The sequence below is a fragment of the Diadema setosum genome, chromosome 9 (genome assembly GCF_964275005.1).
Source record: "Diadema setosum chromosome 9, eeDiaSeto1, whole genome shotgun sequence".
Taxonomy (NCBI): domain Eukaryota; kingdom Metazoa; phylum Echinodermata; class Echinoidea; order Diadematoida; family Diadematidae; genus Diadema; species Diadema setosum.
The window spans coordinates 39,338,743-39,351,863 of record NC_092693.1 but is presented as its reverse complement, the minus strand read 5'-3'; the positions used below and the strand labels follow the sequence as shown (position 1 = coordinate 39,351,863).

Here is a 13,121-nt window from a genome sequence, read left to right as displayed (position 1 = left end):
ATCATCTGTGTTTTTGTCGGTTATGAGATTATGTTTACGGTTTGCCCAGTCTGTAGGTCTACATGTCCTGTCGTATGACCTCGTTTCTTGATGTCAGTATTTTACGTGTTTCATTTGTATGAATACCCTTTTTTGTAATATCTATTGTCTCTTTTACGATGTAATTCTATGTGCAATTCAGTCGTATGACTGCGAGACATGAATACTTCAATAAAATACCATTTATCTATCTATCTATCTATCAAACAGGTTAGTCATCGCATTCTTCATCAGCGACCAGGATGCGATGTGATGTTAGATTAAAAATCCGTTTCTGAAGCAGAACATACACACAAGGGTATACGTCTGCTCCTGGTCGGACGGATTTCAAAACTAACCTGCTTGTGATGGAATGCGTTTTTTAATCTTCCATCACAAGCAGGTTAGTTTTGAAATCCGTCCGACCAGGAGCAGACGTATACCCTTGTGTGTATGTTCTGCTTCAGAAACGGATTTTTAATCTAACATCACATCGCATCCTGGTCGCTGATGAAGAATGCGATGACTAACCTGTTTGGTGTCTTGTTTCAAAAACATGCGCTTTCCTCGCCAGGATAAAGCGTTTTAATGCCATTTTAGGTTTTAATCTCATATATATATATATATATATATATATATACATACACTGTACATATGTTTGTGTGCATTGATATGTGTATGTGTATATCTGTTTATCCATCTTAAAGTTCATCTACACACCATCTTCAATTGGCTTTAATGACCAGAAATAAAACAAGAAAAAGTTTTATGAAAATTGTATGGACCTTTGATTGGAAAAGTGAAGAATTTAAAGCTTCATTTGTCTTGTTTTTGCGAAGCAGTGATGCATATTGCAAAATGAATATCATGACTTCAGCGGGTGATGTTCGTTATTCCGGACGTTCGTTAATCCGAGATGACACAAGGTTCAATATTCCGAAGATTCGTTACTAGTATTCCGAAACACACAAGTTCCCTGTAGATGTTTATTAATCCGCACATGAAACTTGGTTCGTTCATTCGAACATTTTTAATGGCCTATTCCAAAGCTTCGTTGTTCCCGAAGGTTCGTTAATCCGAAAATGAAAAGAAGGTGCGTACTATTGAACCTTCGAAATTACGAACCTTGTTTCATTTTTGGATGAACGAAAATTCGGATTGGAACTGTAACCACATCAATACCCTTTATTTTCGAATTTTAATGTTATCTCGAAATTCAGAAATGTAAAACTTCCTTGTCTTAGTCTCATTTACAACTTTTTCATTCAAACTCGACAACCATCAGAAGAAAGACATGCCATGTTTCAAATCTGAAGCGCACAGCATAAAAACACACGTTTCGTGTGATTATTGCCGCGACATTTTATGACTTTTTTTTTTCAAGTATCGCGCAAATTTGTTGCTCCCGGACATACCGTTTTGAAGCCACGCCCCATTGAAAAAAAAAAAATCGTCGACCCAAAAATTGATCAAAAACATGATTTTGTGTACAAATCCAATGTAAATTGTGTTTTTGCAATTAATTCATATAAAAATAAATATTTTACTTTCAATGGCTGATAATGATTTATTTTAACCTGATTATGCTTTACAAAGTTTCTGCGACAAATTTTGACGAAAAAACAACAAAAACAAAAAGTAAAAAACAAAGAAATACATAAGAAATTAAAATAACAATAAAATATATAAGAAGTAATAATGAAGCCGAATTTTTGCTTCAATATTGTTGTTGAGGATATCGAAAAGAATATGTTCACCAAAAATTAGAAGTCTTGGAACTTTATTTTTTCATTTATAGGCAAAATTTATTTTTGCATAAATTAGCATAAATTAATTAATATAAAATACATAAATCAAAATTTGAAAAATCTAACTCTACAGTCCGATTACATTAGCTTCTACCTTAGTGCAAATTTTCGCGAGGATCGCGAGATCCACGACCGAGATCTGAAGGGGGGGGGGGGGTTCAAAAAGGCAAAAAGCCCCCCCCCCCCCCCCCGTGGTTTCAAGTCCCTCAAAAAACCCGATGGGATTAGGGTTAAGTTTATTTTTATGCATAGGGAGAATGGACTAACATCTTCGGTCATTATATGAGATTGCGTAGGCGCATTTCCACGCTCTACATATACTAATGCAAACATTCACTTGTATTTAGCTCGACTGAGAACGACAGGCTTTATTACTGTAATCCAGACACGAACAAAAAGGCGAAATGCGGTCAACAGCATTCATATTCTTTTCATAAAATCTCGGGCATTCATTTGCTTGCTTTTCTACACTGTCATATCGGATATACGTAATCAAAATGTTTCATTTAGATTTCATTTAGATGGGACCAAAAGCATACACGGAATACACGAATGCTAATCTCCAAAGTTGGAGAAACGTGAAAGTAATGCAAACAACACTTAGCTTGCTCATTACAGATCACATGCATGCATGAAAGTATAATTGGTTTTTGCGGAGAGTGTGTAGTTATCGATATTACTTTCACCCTTACTCTCGTTGCTCGATCTGTACTGTTACACTGCAAAAAGTCCAGTGTCAAATATGAAACACCGAGTGTTACATTTCCGGTGCTCGTTTGTGGTGTAAAATTAACATCTCCGGGTGTCACTTCAAATCTTAAAATTGTTTTTTTTTTTTGTTAATAGCTTTTTAGTTACTTTTCTTCTTGTTGATTTTGAACTTCATCAAGACAATTAAATTCAAGAATTTTCCAATAAGTACTTGATTTTTGAAAAAAAGGTGTGAACACATTTACACCACAGTAACACCTGTTGGTGTGGTTTCCTATTGAAGCTGGGCGGGTGTTATACCATTGACATTAACACCAGCAATATCAAATCAACACCATGTGGTGTCATTGTTGAATTAACACCAGCGCAGTGTCAAAAATATCACCAGTTACAGTGTCAAATTAACACCACGAAGTGCCAAGTGAACACTTTTCAACACCATCACAACATACTTTCTGCACCTGTGTGTGTGTGGTCCTCTATTAACACTTGATCGGTGTTAGATTTAACACCCATGGTGTCAGATCTCAAACGCCTGTGTTTTTGCAGTGTACAAACTACACGTGAAAAGAAAGGAACCAGCTTGAGGTCACCAGGCATGGCGTCAACTGCCAGTTTCTGCCCACATTCATTCGGAATAACTAGCAAGCAACTTCTTCATCTTTATAACACTGATAAAACCGAACCTGTGATCTAAATCCGAATATGTAGATTTAATTTTGGTGTAATGTATTATATAGTTCGTTGAATTTTAATTAGATTTTAAGCTCAAAAGGTCTGAATGCATTGAGTCGTAACAAAGAGAGCGTTAATTTTCTTTTCTCTCTCTTTTCTCCGTCCATATTTTGTATATGGGCCTATAATGATATATAAATACATTCATACATGCCAAAAACAAATGAGAGGCTAGGTATCTTTCTTTATTATAGTGCACAATATGCCAAACTTAATATACACTACTTACCGTTAAAAAACCCAATGTATTATTCTGTTTTTCCTGAGCATGCCCATTTACGAATGATTCTGGATTTTATGTAGCGTACACGTAAACAATATATCGAAGAACAATTTGTTTTTTTTTTTCAAATTCCTTTTTTTATTTCTGAATGTTAATGACCCTATTGATTCGTTGCCTCACTAAAGGTTTGCGCACACCCTTGTTTGCGTGCATTCGCATTCGCCCACACACACAACCCGCTTTCACCACCACTTCCTCCCCGTTTTAGTCAACTAATCTTTCAAAGATGATAAGTGATTCCTGACTCAATGTTCATGACAGTATACTTGCCTCTAGAACTCTGCGCTGAAAGAAATCTCGGTCAGGCTCTGCAATCTATGCTGTGACAACGGATGTCTTTGCCGACAGTGCTGACTTGTTGAAATTATTTTCAACAAAATTTCTGTTTGTTCCTTTTTTTGACGATACGTTGACGGTACCAGGCCATAAAAGTATGATGCGATCGTCTGTGTGGTGGATAATAGAAGCTTGTCAGAGATTGAAACTGGCACGCTGTTTTCAAGAATGGGAACAGAGATTCATCTCACCAAGCTTTTCGAATTTCCATAAAATAAAGGTACTTCATCATTTGAAAATGCTGCACCTAAAACCTAAATGTAGATTTAAGTTCTATCTGCGTAGTTTCCTGAGGCTATAGAGGATACAATATGGATACGCTTTACACAAAACGACAGCTGAAAAAGGCTGATCCATCACAACGGATGGCCAAATCTACTCTACAGATTCTTATAAGCTGATATGGCATAATCCGTCACAAACTTTAATCTTACGAATCTTTCGGGCAGCCATGCCGCTCGTCCATTCGATTTGTTCCGGTAATTTCTTCGTGAGGAACGTATGAAAATGGTGGCACTTTTCTCACAAGGTTGATTGAAGGAAACCAGCTTAGGAGGTGAAAAGGGAAGAATAGGAAGTCATGGAATCAGGTCAAGTCTTTACCCTAGGTCTTCTCTTGCAATGTAGTTATGACAGAAGGCAAAAAAAACCTTTTACATCTTCATGATATCAATGACCTTCGCTGCACTGGATTGTAGGAAACTTTGATATTCTCGACATTCTCGAAGTGATTCTTCTTTTCTGCAGCCATACGTAAACATACATACACACACCCCTACCACACATGCACACATACTTTCTATGTAAATATACAATGTAGTGATGTACCATGTATATATATACATTTGAGCATTTGATACATTAGAGAAACACCAAAAAAAAAAATCACACACACGGAATTGCATTTTTTCATACTTTTTTTTTTCAAAGTTCAGAAACTTTTGCTACATTGAATTAACTAAAAACTGATTAACTCTGAACTTTGTTGTATATCTCATCTATGTCCATTATTGATCTGACTATGTCTTTACTTGATATCGTTTGGATGCAGATAATAAATGAAAGAAATGATAATGAAATATCTACCAGGAGCACAAAGTACAAAGAAATATCATATCGATAGAAGCGACTATCGTCCAGATGGCATGATATTATCTAGACAGTCCAACTATACGTCGCTTGCTATCTCCCTCCTAAATCTCGACTATTCTTGGCTCTCCCTCCTTTGAAATGTTTCTCGTCTTACTCCTGATTCTTATTTCACTTTATCCTCTATCTACCGCTCCCGATCACCTCGGTCTATTGAACTAGTTTTAAAAGCTCTACATTCAGCTGTCATATCTCTTACATCTTCGATTTCACCTGTAAAATGATTAACAATATGATATTGATTTGCCCTTACCTTGGCAGCCAAAACCAACAAAACACTAACTTATTTCTTTCCCGTAGTCTCATGCCTGTTTAATACCCGTGAAAACCTCACGTAGAAACCCTGATATTTTTTATATCAGTCTTTCATCGCACCGCTCCTATTTTCCCATGAAAATCTCACACTCGTTTTCCACTCAGTTGTAATCCCTAAAGTTCTTTTTATTCATAACGTAGTAACATCGGAAAAGAAAGGTTATAAACCGATACATGTGCTGCCATTTAGGCCGTTTTCTTAGGTCAACTTCACACATGTTAAACAAAACCGCTGTGCAAGACTCAAGATGAAATGATGCAGAAAATAATCTTCTCTAAGAAGTTTCCATCACATTTAACACGAGCGAGTTAATAGCTGCTTGCTGAGCTCTTACAATAGGCTTTGATCTCATACGTCCAGAGGAGACAAGGGTCTTTTCAATCACAATAAATATCACATCAAAGGGTAAGATCGCTCTTGCCCCTTTTTTACGACTCTTGTAGTTACATATCTGTCCGCATTGTAAAAAACCAGTATCAGAAAAAAAAAAGCAGATAATAGCAGGTCTGCTGAGATTTGAAAATATGACTTCCAGTTATCAAAGAGTGAAAAAAGGAAAAACTTTGAGATTAGAAAATGCTGAAATAAGGAGGAATAGATAGAAGGCTCGAAAGAGTTCGGTTGAAATGGAATTACGCAAAATACTTTCATCCACTTTTATTTACTAAGAGAGAGAGAGAGAGAGAGAAAAGAAAGAAAGAATGAAGTAATGCGCATGTTTAGAGAAACCCTATCTTTAAAATCTTCATATCAGAAGTCACTTAGTGCGCAAACGCAGTGTGTTTTCTGCAACAATGACAGTGATTTGGGGATAATTCTTTTGAGTCAACGAGAGGTATAAAAACGACTGTCTAAGCAAGCAGCTGGCAAGTCTGAACTTACATTGATGTATCGGAGAAATTTGTCTACTTTGCATACGTATCTCTCGGTGAGTTATGCACTTCTTGCTTGCTACTTTGAAATTTTGATTAGACAAAGTAAACGAGGAAATACTTGTTCACGTTAAAAACTGTACTACTATGACTTTCTGCAACTCCAAATTAGAAGATAGAAATTCTCTCTAGCACTTATTCTCCCCTTTCTGACTAGAGCCTGGGGTCACAGTTCGTTATTCCCAAGACTCGTTATTCCGAAGGTTCGATAATCCGAAAATGATTAAAGGATCGTTAATACGCGTCATCTGTTCGTTGTCGGATGAACAAACTTTATTTCATTTTGTGATTAACGACTTATAATAGTAACGAACCTTACATCTGTTTAGGTGGGAATTCCAGAGTCTTACAGTATATTGGTTTAGAAATGCATTTTTTTTTTTCTGGGATGAATACTCGCAACATCTTTAAATTCAAATTTCTAAATCACATTTCCATCATGTTCGTGAACTATTTCTACGCTACATGCTGAAATAGTATGAATGCAAGCTGCTTGAATACGTCATATCATTTAATCAGTACAGGGTAAGGAGACCTTTGCATGTAAGTTTTCATGAATTCTACTGCTTACGACACAATGACTAAAATACATCATGTATTAACCCATTCGGACGTTTATTTCATTACCAAAAACTACGAAAGGGTGTTTCTTTGGTGTTTTTCCTTGCTGTTGAGATATGGTGCTGGATATGTTATGTACTTGTCTAGTTGTGTCAAAATGTCATTTCTAAATGATGACATGATATGTATATTATGACTTCTTTAGGTGAGATACAAAGGTGAGCTCTTCTTACTTTTTGTTTCTGTATTATTAGCTGCAACCACATTTGCGTGCTTGCATAGAATGGCTGGGAGAGTTGTCCGTGTTCTCATTGCGTTTACGCTGCTAAGGAGGCACTCCCAAGTCACCGGTGAAGAAACCGAAACACTCCGCATGGTGGAAAGTGCGTCGCTTTCAAATTCGTCGTCTACTGGTATCACGTCAATGGGTCGTCCGGTCCAGATATCTACCGTTTCGACCGGGTTTCTTCATCCAAATCATTTTCATCTACTACAGACTGGGGGAGACGAGTATCTCACAACTTTAATGGAGGAACTTATAACTCAAATCTACGAAAGTAATGACGTCTTGACAGATCCCTCAGATGGGGTTAATCTTGATGCATCTAAGGACGTGGAAGGAGTGGAGTCATCATGGGTGTGGCAGTCACTGACCTGGACGTGGATCACGATTGCTCAGATAACGGCTGCTCTGCTGGGAATCACTGGCAACGGTCTCGTCATCCGCGTCGTCTTCCAAAGAAGACACAAACGCCGCTCAACCGACACCTTGGTCGGAGCGTTGGCCGTCGCCGACTTTTTGACGTCTGTCTTCATGATTCCTCTCCCGATTCAAGCAGCTAGAGTTCCTCCCTCTTGGCTCGGAAATCTGTATTGTAAAGTGGTATATACGTCGTTATTCATGTGGCTTTCCATAGATGCTTCAATATTCACTCTGACTTTGATACCACTCGAGTTGTATCTTGCCATTGCGCTTCCACTCAGGTTTAAGATGGTTGTAACGCGCAAGAGGGTTATGCACTCCATTATACTAATCTGGTTTTGTGCAGGTGCGATGTGCTTGGACCTGATTATCTTACCGACAGTAGAAGAAGGTGAATGTGTACAGGTTTATTCGTCTGTCAGTGTGCAACGCGCTTCAGCCCTCATGTTGTACATGTTTCACGTCGTAATCCCGATTGTCACCATGACGACGAGCCAAATACTGACAGTCAGCGCGCTTAATCGTCAGTCTAACCTCAACCTCCAAGAAAACACTCGCAAGGAGAAATCAAACAACAGGTCTACAATACATATAGTGGCTAGAAGACGCATGCTCCAGATGTTCTTCCTTGTCTTTGCTGTGTATATGATATGTTGGGGGCCACCTCTCACAAGTTATCTAGCTCACGTATTTGGTCTCCTCCCGGGAACCTATATGTACTCGCCTCTGGATCAAGCCTTCGTTGTCTTGGCATTCTGCAATTCCTGCGCGAATCCATTCATATACGCAATTAAAAACCCTGGCTTTCGTAAAGCGATAACCAACATGTATAAACCGTCATCTCGAAGTAGTGTGGATTCCATTTTTACCGACAAAACGGATTTGATGTAAATTTCTACAGCAGTCAGGATTGAATATCACAAATAGAGAAACGTATCTGAAACTTGAATACTTAAGACGTGTTAACTTTACCAGCACAACGGCACTGCCATACTAACGGAGAAAACAGATACAGTCAAAACTGCACTCAGGTGGTTTTTTGTTTGTTTGTTTGTTAGTTTTGTTTTTTGTTTGCTTGTGATTAGAACGCCTCTACTCATGCAAACGCACCATTCCGGTTTGCCATCCTCTAATTAGTTGTAAAATAATGATATTAGAAATAGCAAATACAGCCTCTACGAACTCGAAGGTTTTTACCTCCTTTTCTTCAACTTTCCGTTTCCCTCTTCCTTCACATTTGACTTACTCTCTCCCATTTTCCTTCCCTCTAAGTGGGTATCTCATTGGCTTGGAGACTACTTGGCGGCTAGCCTTTTGTCAAGGCCCTCTCGCTGTATGGTGAAGAGAGTCCCGCCGAGTGGGGTTGGGCTCGCTTCGCTGCTCGCCCGTTACAGCGAGAGGTCCTTGACAAAATGCTAGGCGGCGGCCTGGTGGAGACTCGAGTCTCACTGGTGGCGGAGACGTCTCAGTGACGCCTCCGCGACATTGTGGAGACTATAGCCTTATCTATGGGGAATCGCGAGAAAAGCGAGCATGTTCAATTTTTTTTTGAGAGACTTTTCAGCTTTCTCCTTTGTTGCGGCCAAATCGCGGATTTAATCCGTGACATTGCGCAAACCCGTGGCGACCTACCTCACGATATGGAGACGTCTACGCGACTGAGAAGACGTCTCGGAGACGTTGTGGAGACGTCCCCGTGACTTTTGGTAGGAAAAAAAAAAACCCAGAATCGGCTCCTTGCTTGGAGATGGCTCGGACGGTGAGAGCGCGAGCCATTTCTTGGTCTTTCGAGTTGCACGAGTCGCGGAGACTACTATAGTCAAATGACTTAATCTGACAAATATAAGTGAGTTAACACGCATAATCACTCATTGATATCCATCCATTTACATATTGTTGCTCTTTAAAACAATTTTAACACCTTTATATCAACCAAATGCCTGAGCCACTGGTAGCATTTGAGCCGTTATTGCTCAGATTATTTTTCGAAGTGAAAACAATTGCAAACAGAATATGCCTAGCTCATGCAAGGTAGACATCACCAAAATAAACCTGTATTTTAATCAATTTAAGTAATTTTGTTTATCGTAAATATCAATACTTTGTTCTATAGTTATTCTGATTTCGTTTACATTTTCCCTCTTACTCTAATCAACAATAATGTGAATAAAAAAAGACAATAAGTCAGTGCACTGTCTATCACATTTTGAAATAATTGGTATCATTTATAATTACATAGGTGTATAATGTGAGAGAGTGAATAATAGATTTACCGGAAATGTTTCAAATGACACTTGACGACCTCCTTCACGTGCATAAGTGAAAGCACCACCTTCCTTCTCATTAAGTCTGCGACTTTGGCACGTTGCCAGGTAACGAAGAGGAGGCGGGAATCATTCGATCTATACGTCAGATCCGGTAGAGATCAAGAGTGCCTTAGGTTGGCTGTTATCCGTGGAGTGCCCTTGGCATAAAACCTCTCACCAATCGTCGCACTGCGTGACCGACGAGCCCGCCTTTCGTCTCGCTGTCGGTAATCCGTCTGCCAAAAATCTTGCCACGGCAGCACCTGATGCCCCTAATTCAATCGACGCCATCATCTCCTAGTGGTAAGGTGAACGCCTACCCATGTGTTCTCTTTGAGCACTCCACTCAAACCTAGCCCATTGAAATTCTCGCATACATACCCCGAACCTCTCAACAGGTAAGGTAAGTGGTAACGTGGATTCTACAGGTAGAGATTCGTCGATTTAGACCACTGTATTGCGATCCTCTAAAATAATAAGAATTCTACATCATACTGAGGGACATACTGACTTAGAACGTATTTTCTTCATTCGTGACCAAAATGTACTTTTGGTTTTTAGTTATTAAAAAGTTGAGTTATTCAATGGTTCTGGTTGAGAACTAACTTCAGGTTTGTAACATTTCTTAGTGAGATAATGAGAAACCTCTTATGAAATGTAAATAAGCATGTAATTCTAAATGGAATTCAACGTTCATTCAATGAAAATTGGTTTTGAAATGGCCGAGATATCCGAAATAGAGTGGTCCTAATAAAAGGTGGGACCCATCTATTATTACGATTGATTTGTTTTGCCTTGTTTTTGGATGTCTCAGCCACTCCATGACCGATTTTCATCAAATAAACGCTGACTTCCTCTTAGAATGATATGCTCTGTACTATTTCATAAGTGGTTTCTATAGAGTGTCTCTCAAAAAGTTAAAAGCTGAATCCTCATCTCAACCAATGCGATACCATCCCTTTAAGATGTCAAATAATCTTCTTTTCATCTTCATATTGTGTCCTAATCATTGGTATCGATGGCTTTGACGCTTGTACTGTGTTGACCCTTTTATTGAGGATGCAATCTGATGTGGTAGCATGGGTTTCTACACATGTCTTGAGACTCTGGCTGGTAGTGTCACCAGGTTTTGCAGCACTAGAAAATTTTAATCTGATAGATAATGTCGAAGATATCTTAAAGAATGTCAGAGGCAATGACTTATATTTGTTTTCTGGTAATTCTCACTTTTCAATATTTTCTTGTTTAGTCTGGTATGTTCCAACTGCGTCTAGATTCCTTGGTATTCGTTCCCACGCTAGAAAAAGGAGAGAAAAATGAGAAATTTTCAAGAGATGTCGAACAAGACATTTGCGATATATTGCTCTCTAGTAATATTCCCTTGAAGGTCAGGTGTCTCAAAGACTTTACCATAGTTTTATCATTTATAGTTGAACGGAATAATTTGTACAAATTCAGGCACTTTCGGTTATCAGTTCAGCTTGTCTCTTGTAATAGGTGCAAACAATTGGAAGAAAGAAGCAGCCATACACAACAGAAATACTCATACCTGCATACGAGGTGGTATCTGTGAAGTGTTTTTTTAATCATAATTTTTCTCACTTTTTTGATAAAACATAATTTTGGTTAAATGTATATCGTCAAAACTTGCAGGAGAAACAAAATAATAGTATTCCAGGCTTGGGACACTGTTCCCTAGAGTTAGACAAACAATGGCTCAGCAATTGACATGCTGTTTTCCTTTCAACACTGACAGAATTTTGGAAAGATATTTTTGGGAAAAAATGGCCTTTAGGGCACCCTCGGGCAACGTCGATTGGATATCTCCTAACAAAGATTGTCTGACCAGTTTTTTTTTTTTCAATCTCTGCAAAAAAGAGAGAATGAAAAGAAACCTGAGAGCCTTTGTGCGACATCCAAATCAGATTCAAAGGGATGATACAGTATTGGTGGAGATGAGAACTGGGCTTTTAACTTTTTGCGAGATACCAAGAAACCACTTATGGAATAATACAGAGCATACCATTCTAAGAGGAATTCACAGTTTATTAGATGAAAATTGGTTTGGGATGGCTGAGACATCCAAAAACAATGTGAAACAAAGCGATCCTAATAAAAGATGGGTCCCACCTTTTATTAGGTTTGCTCTGTTTTGGATATCTCACCCATTTCAAAACCAAGATGGGTCCCAACTTTTTTTAGGTTTGTTCTGTTTTGGATATCTCACCCATTTCAAAACCAAGATGGGTCCCACCTTTTATTAGGTTTGCTCTGTTTTGGATAACTCGCCCATTTCAAACCCAAGATGGGTCCCAACTTTTATTAGGTTTGCTCTGTTTTGGATATCTCACCCATTTCAAAACCAATTTTTATTAAATAAACGTTGATTCCCCCATGGAATTACATACTCTTTCATATTTCATAAGGGGTTTCTCATTATCTCACAAACAATTGTTAGAAACCTAAAGTTAGGCCTCAACTAAAATTGTACGATCCCTTTAAAACCCGTGGACGATTTGTAAGTGGCGTTAGCACAGGTATCCTTCGGAAAGAATAATAACATGCGGATAAAACCTGATATCGGTATATCAATTACTAACACGGAACACATCCATAATTGCCAGGTTTTCCGTCAAATTTTCAATGCTGCATCATATCGGTATCTCGATATGTGATTTGTGTTTTGCGTTGTTTCAAATAAGGTTTGAAAACTTCCGAGATCGAATGTATGCATGATAAATGAAACACTTCTTGTGAAGAGACAGTTGCCTTAAGCTGGTTTAAAATAGATACTATGAAGAGTTTACTAATAAAATTGATATGTCACTGATCAACTATATAGAGCTGTGGCGCTTGAGTTTAAGTTGATATGATTTGATTTGTTGTCTTAAGTTTTTGAACAAACTCATCAGGTAAATTATTGTTGCGGATGATTGTGGAACTGAAACAAAATGAAAAGTTAGACGAGTACGAATCATATAATTTTGGTGTTAAATACAAGTGTCTTAAATTGGTGCAAACAAAGCTCGCTATTAGGCAAGGAGCTGATGATATTGTAAAGGTCTATGAATGCAAATAAACATACATGTAAGTTGTCAAATTTCGTTCTCCCTCTTATGCTGATCAGGAGAGGGCAAACTGGTGGGTGTTAGATATGTTATTCCTATAAAACTAATCTAATAAAACATTGTTGCACATAAATATATATAAAAATAATATATGCCCTATATTATTTAACATGAGAAGATGAGAGGTAAAGTGTA

General features: G+C 38.1%; 1 protein-coding gene across 1 annotated transcript in view; it reads left to right on the top strand.

Moving 5' to 3' along the window:
- The first annotated feature begins 7,132 nt into the window (after positions 1-7,132).
- LOC140233391 (glycine receptor subunit alphaZ1-like) overlaps positions 7,133-13,121 on the top strand; it is a 51,520-nt gene continuing 45,531 nt past the window's right edge. Inside the window, exon 1 of the mRNA XM_072313496.1 lies at positions 7,133-7,653. Coding sequence (XP_072169597.1) covers positions 7,133-7,653 — 521 coding nt within the window. The remainder of the gene's footprint in view (positions 7,654-13,121) is intronic.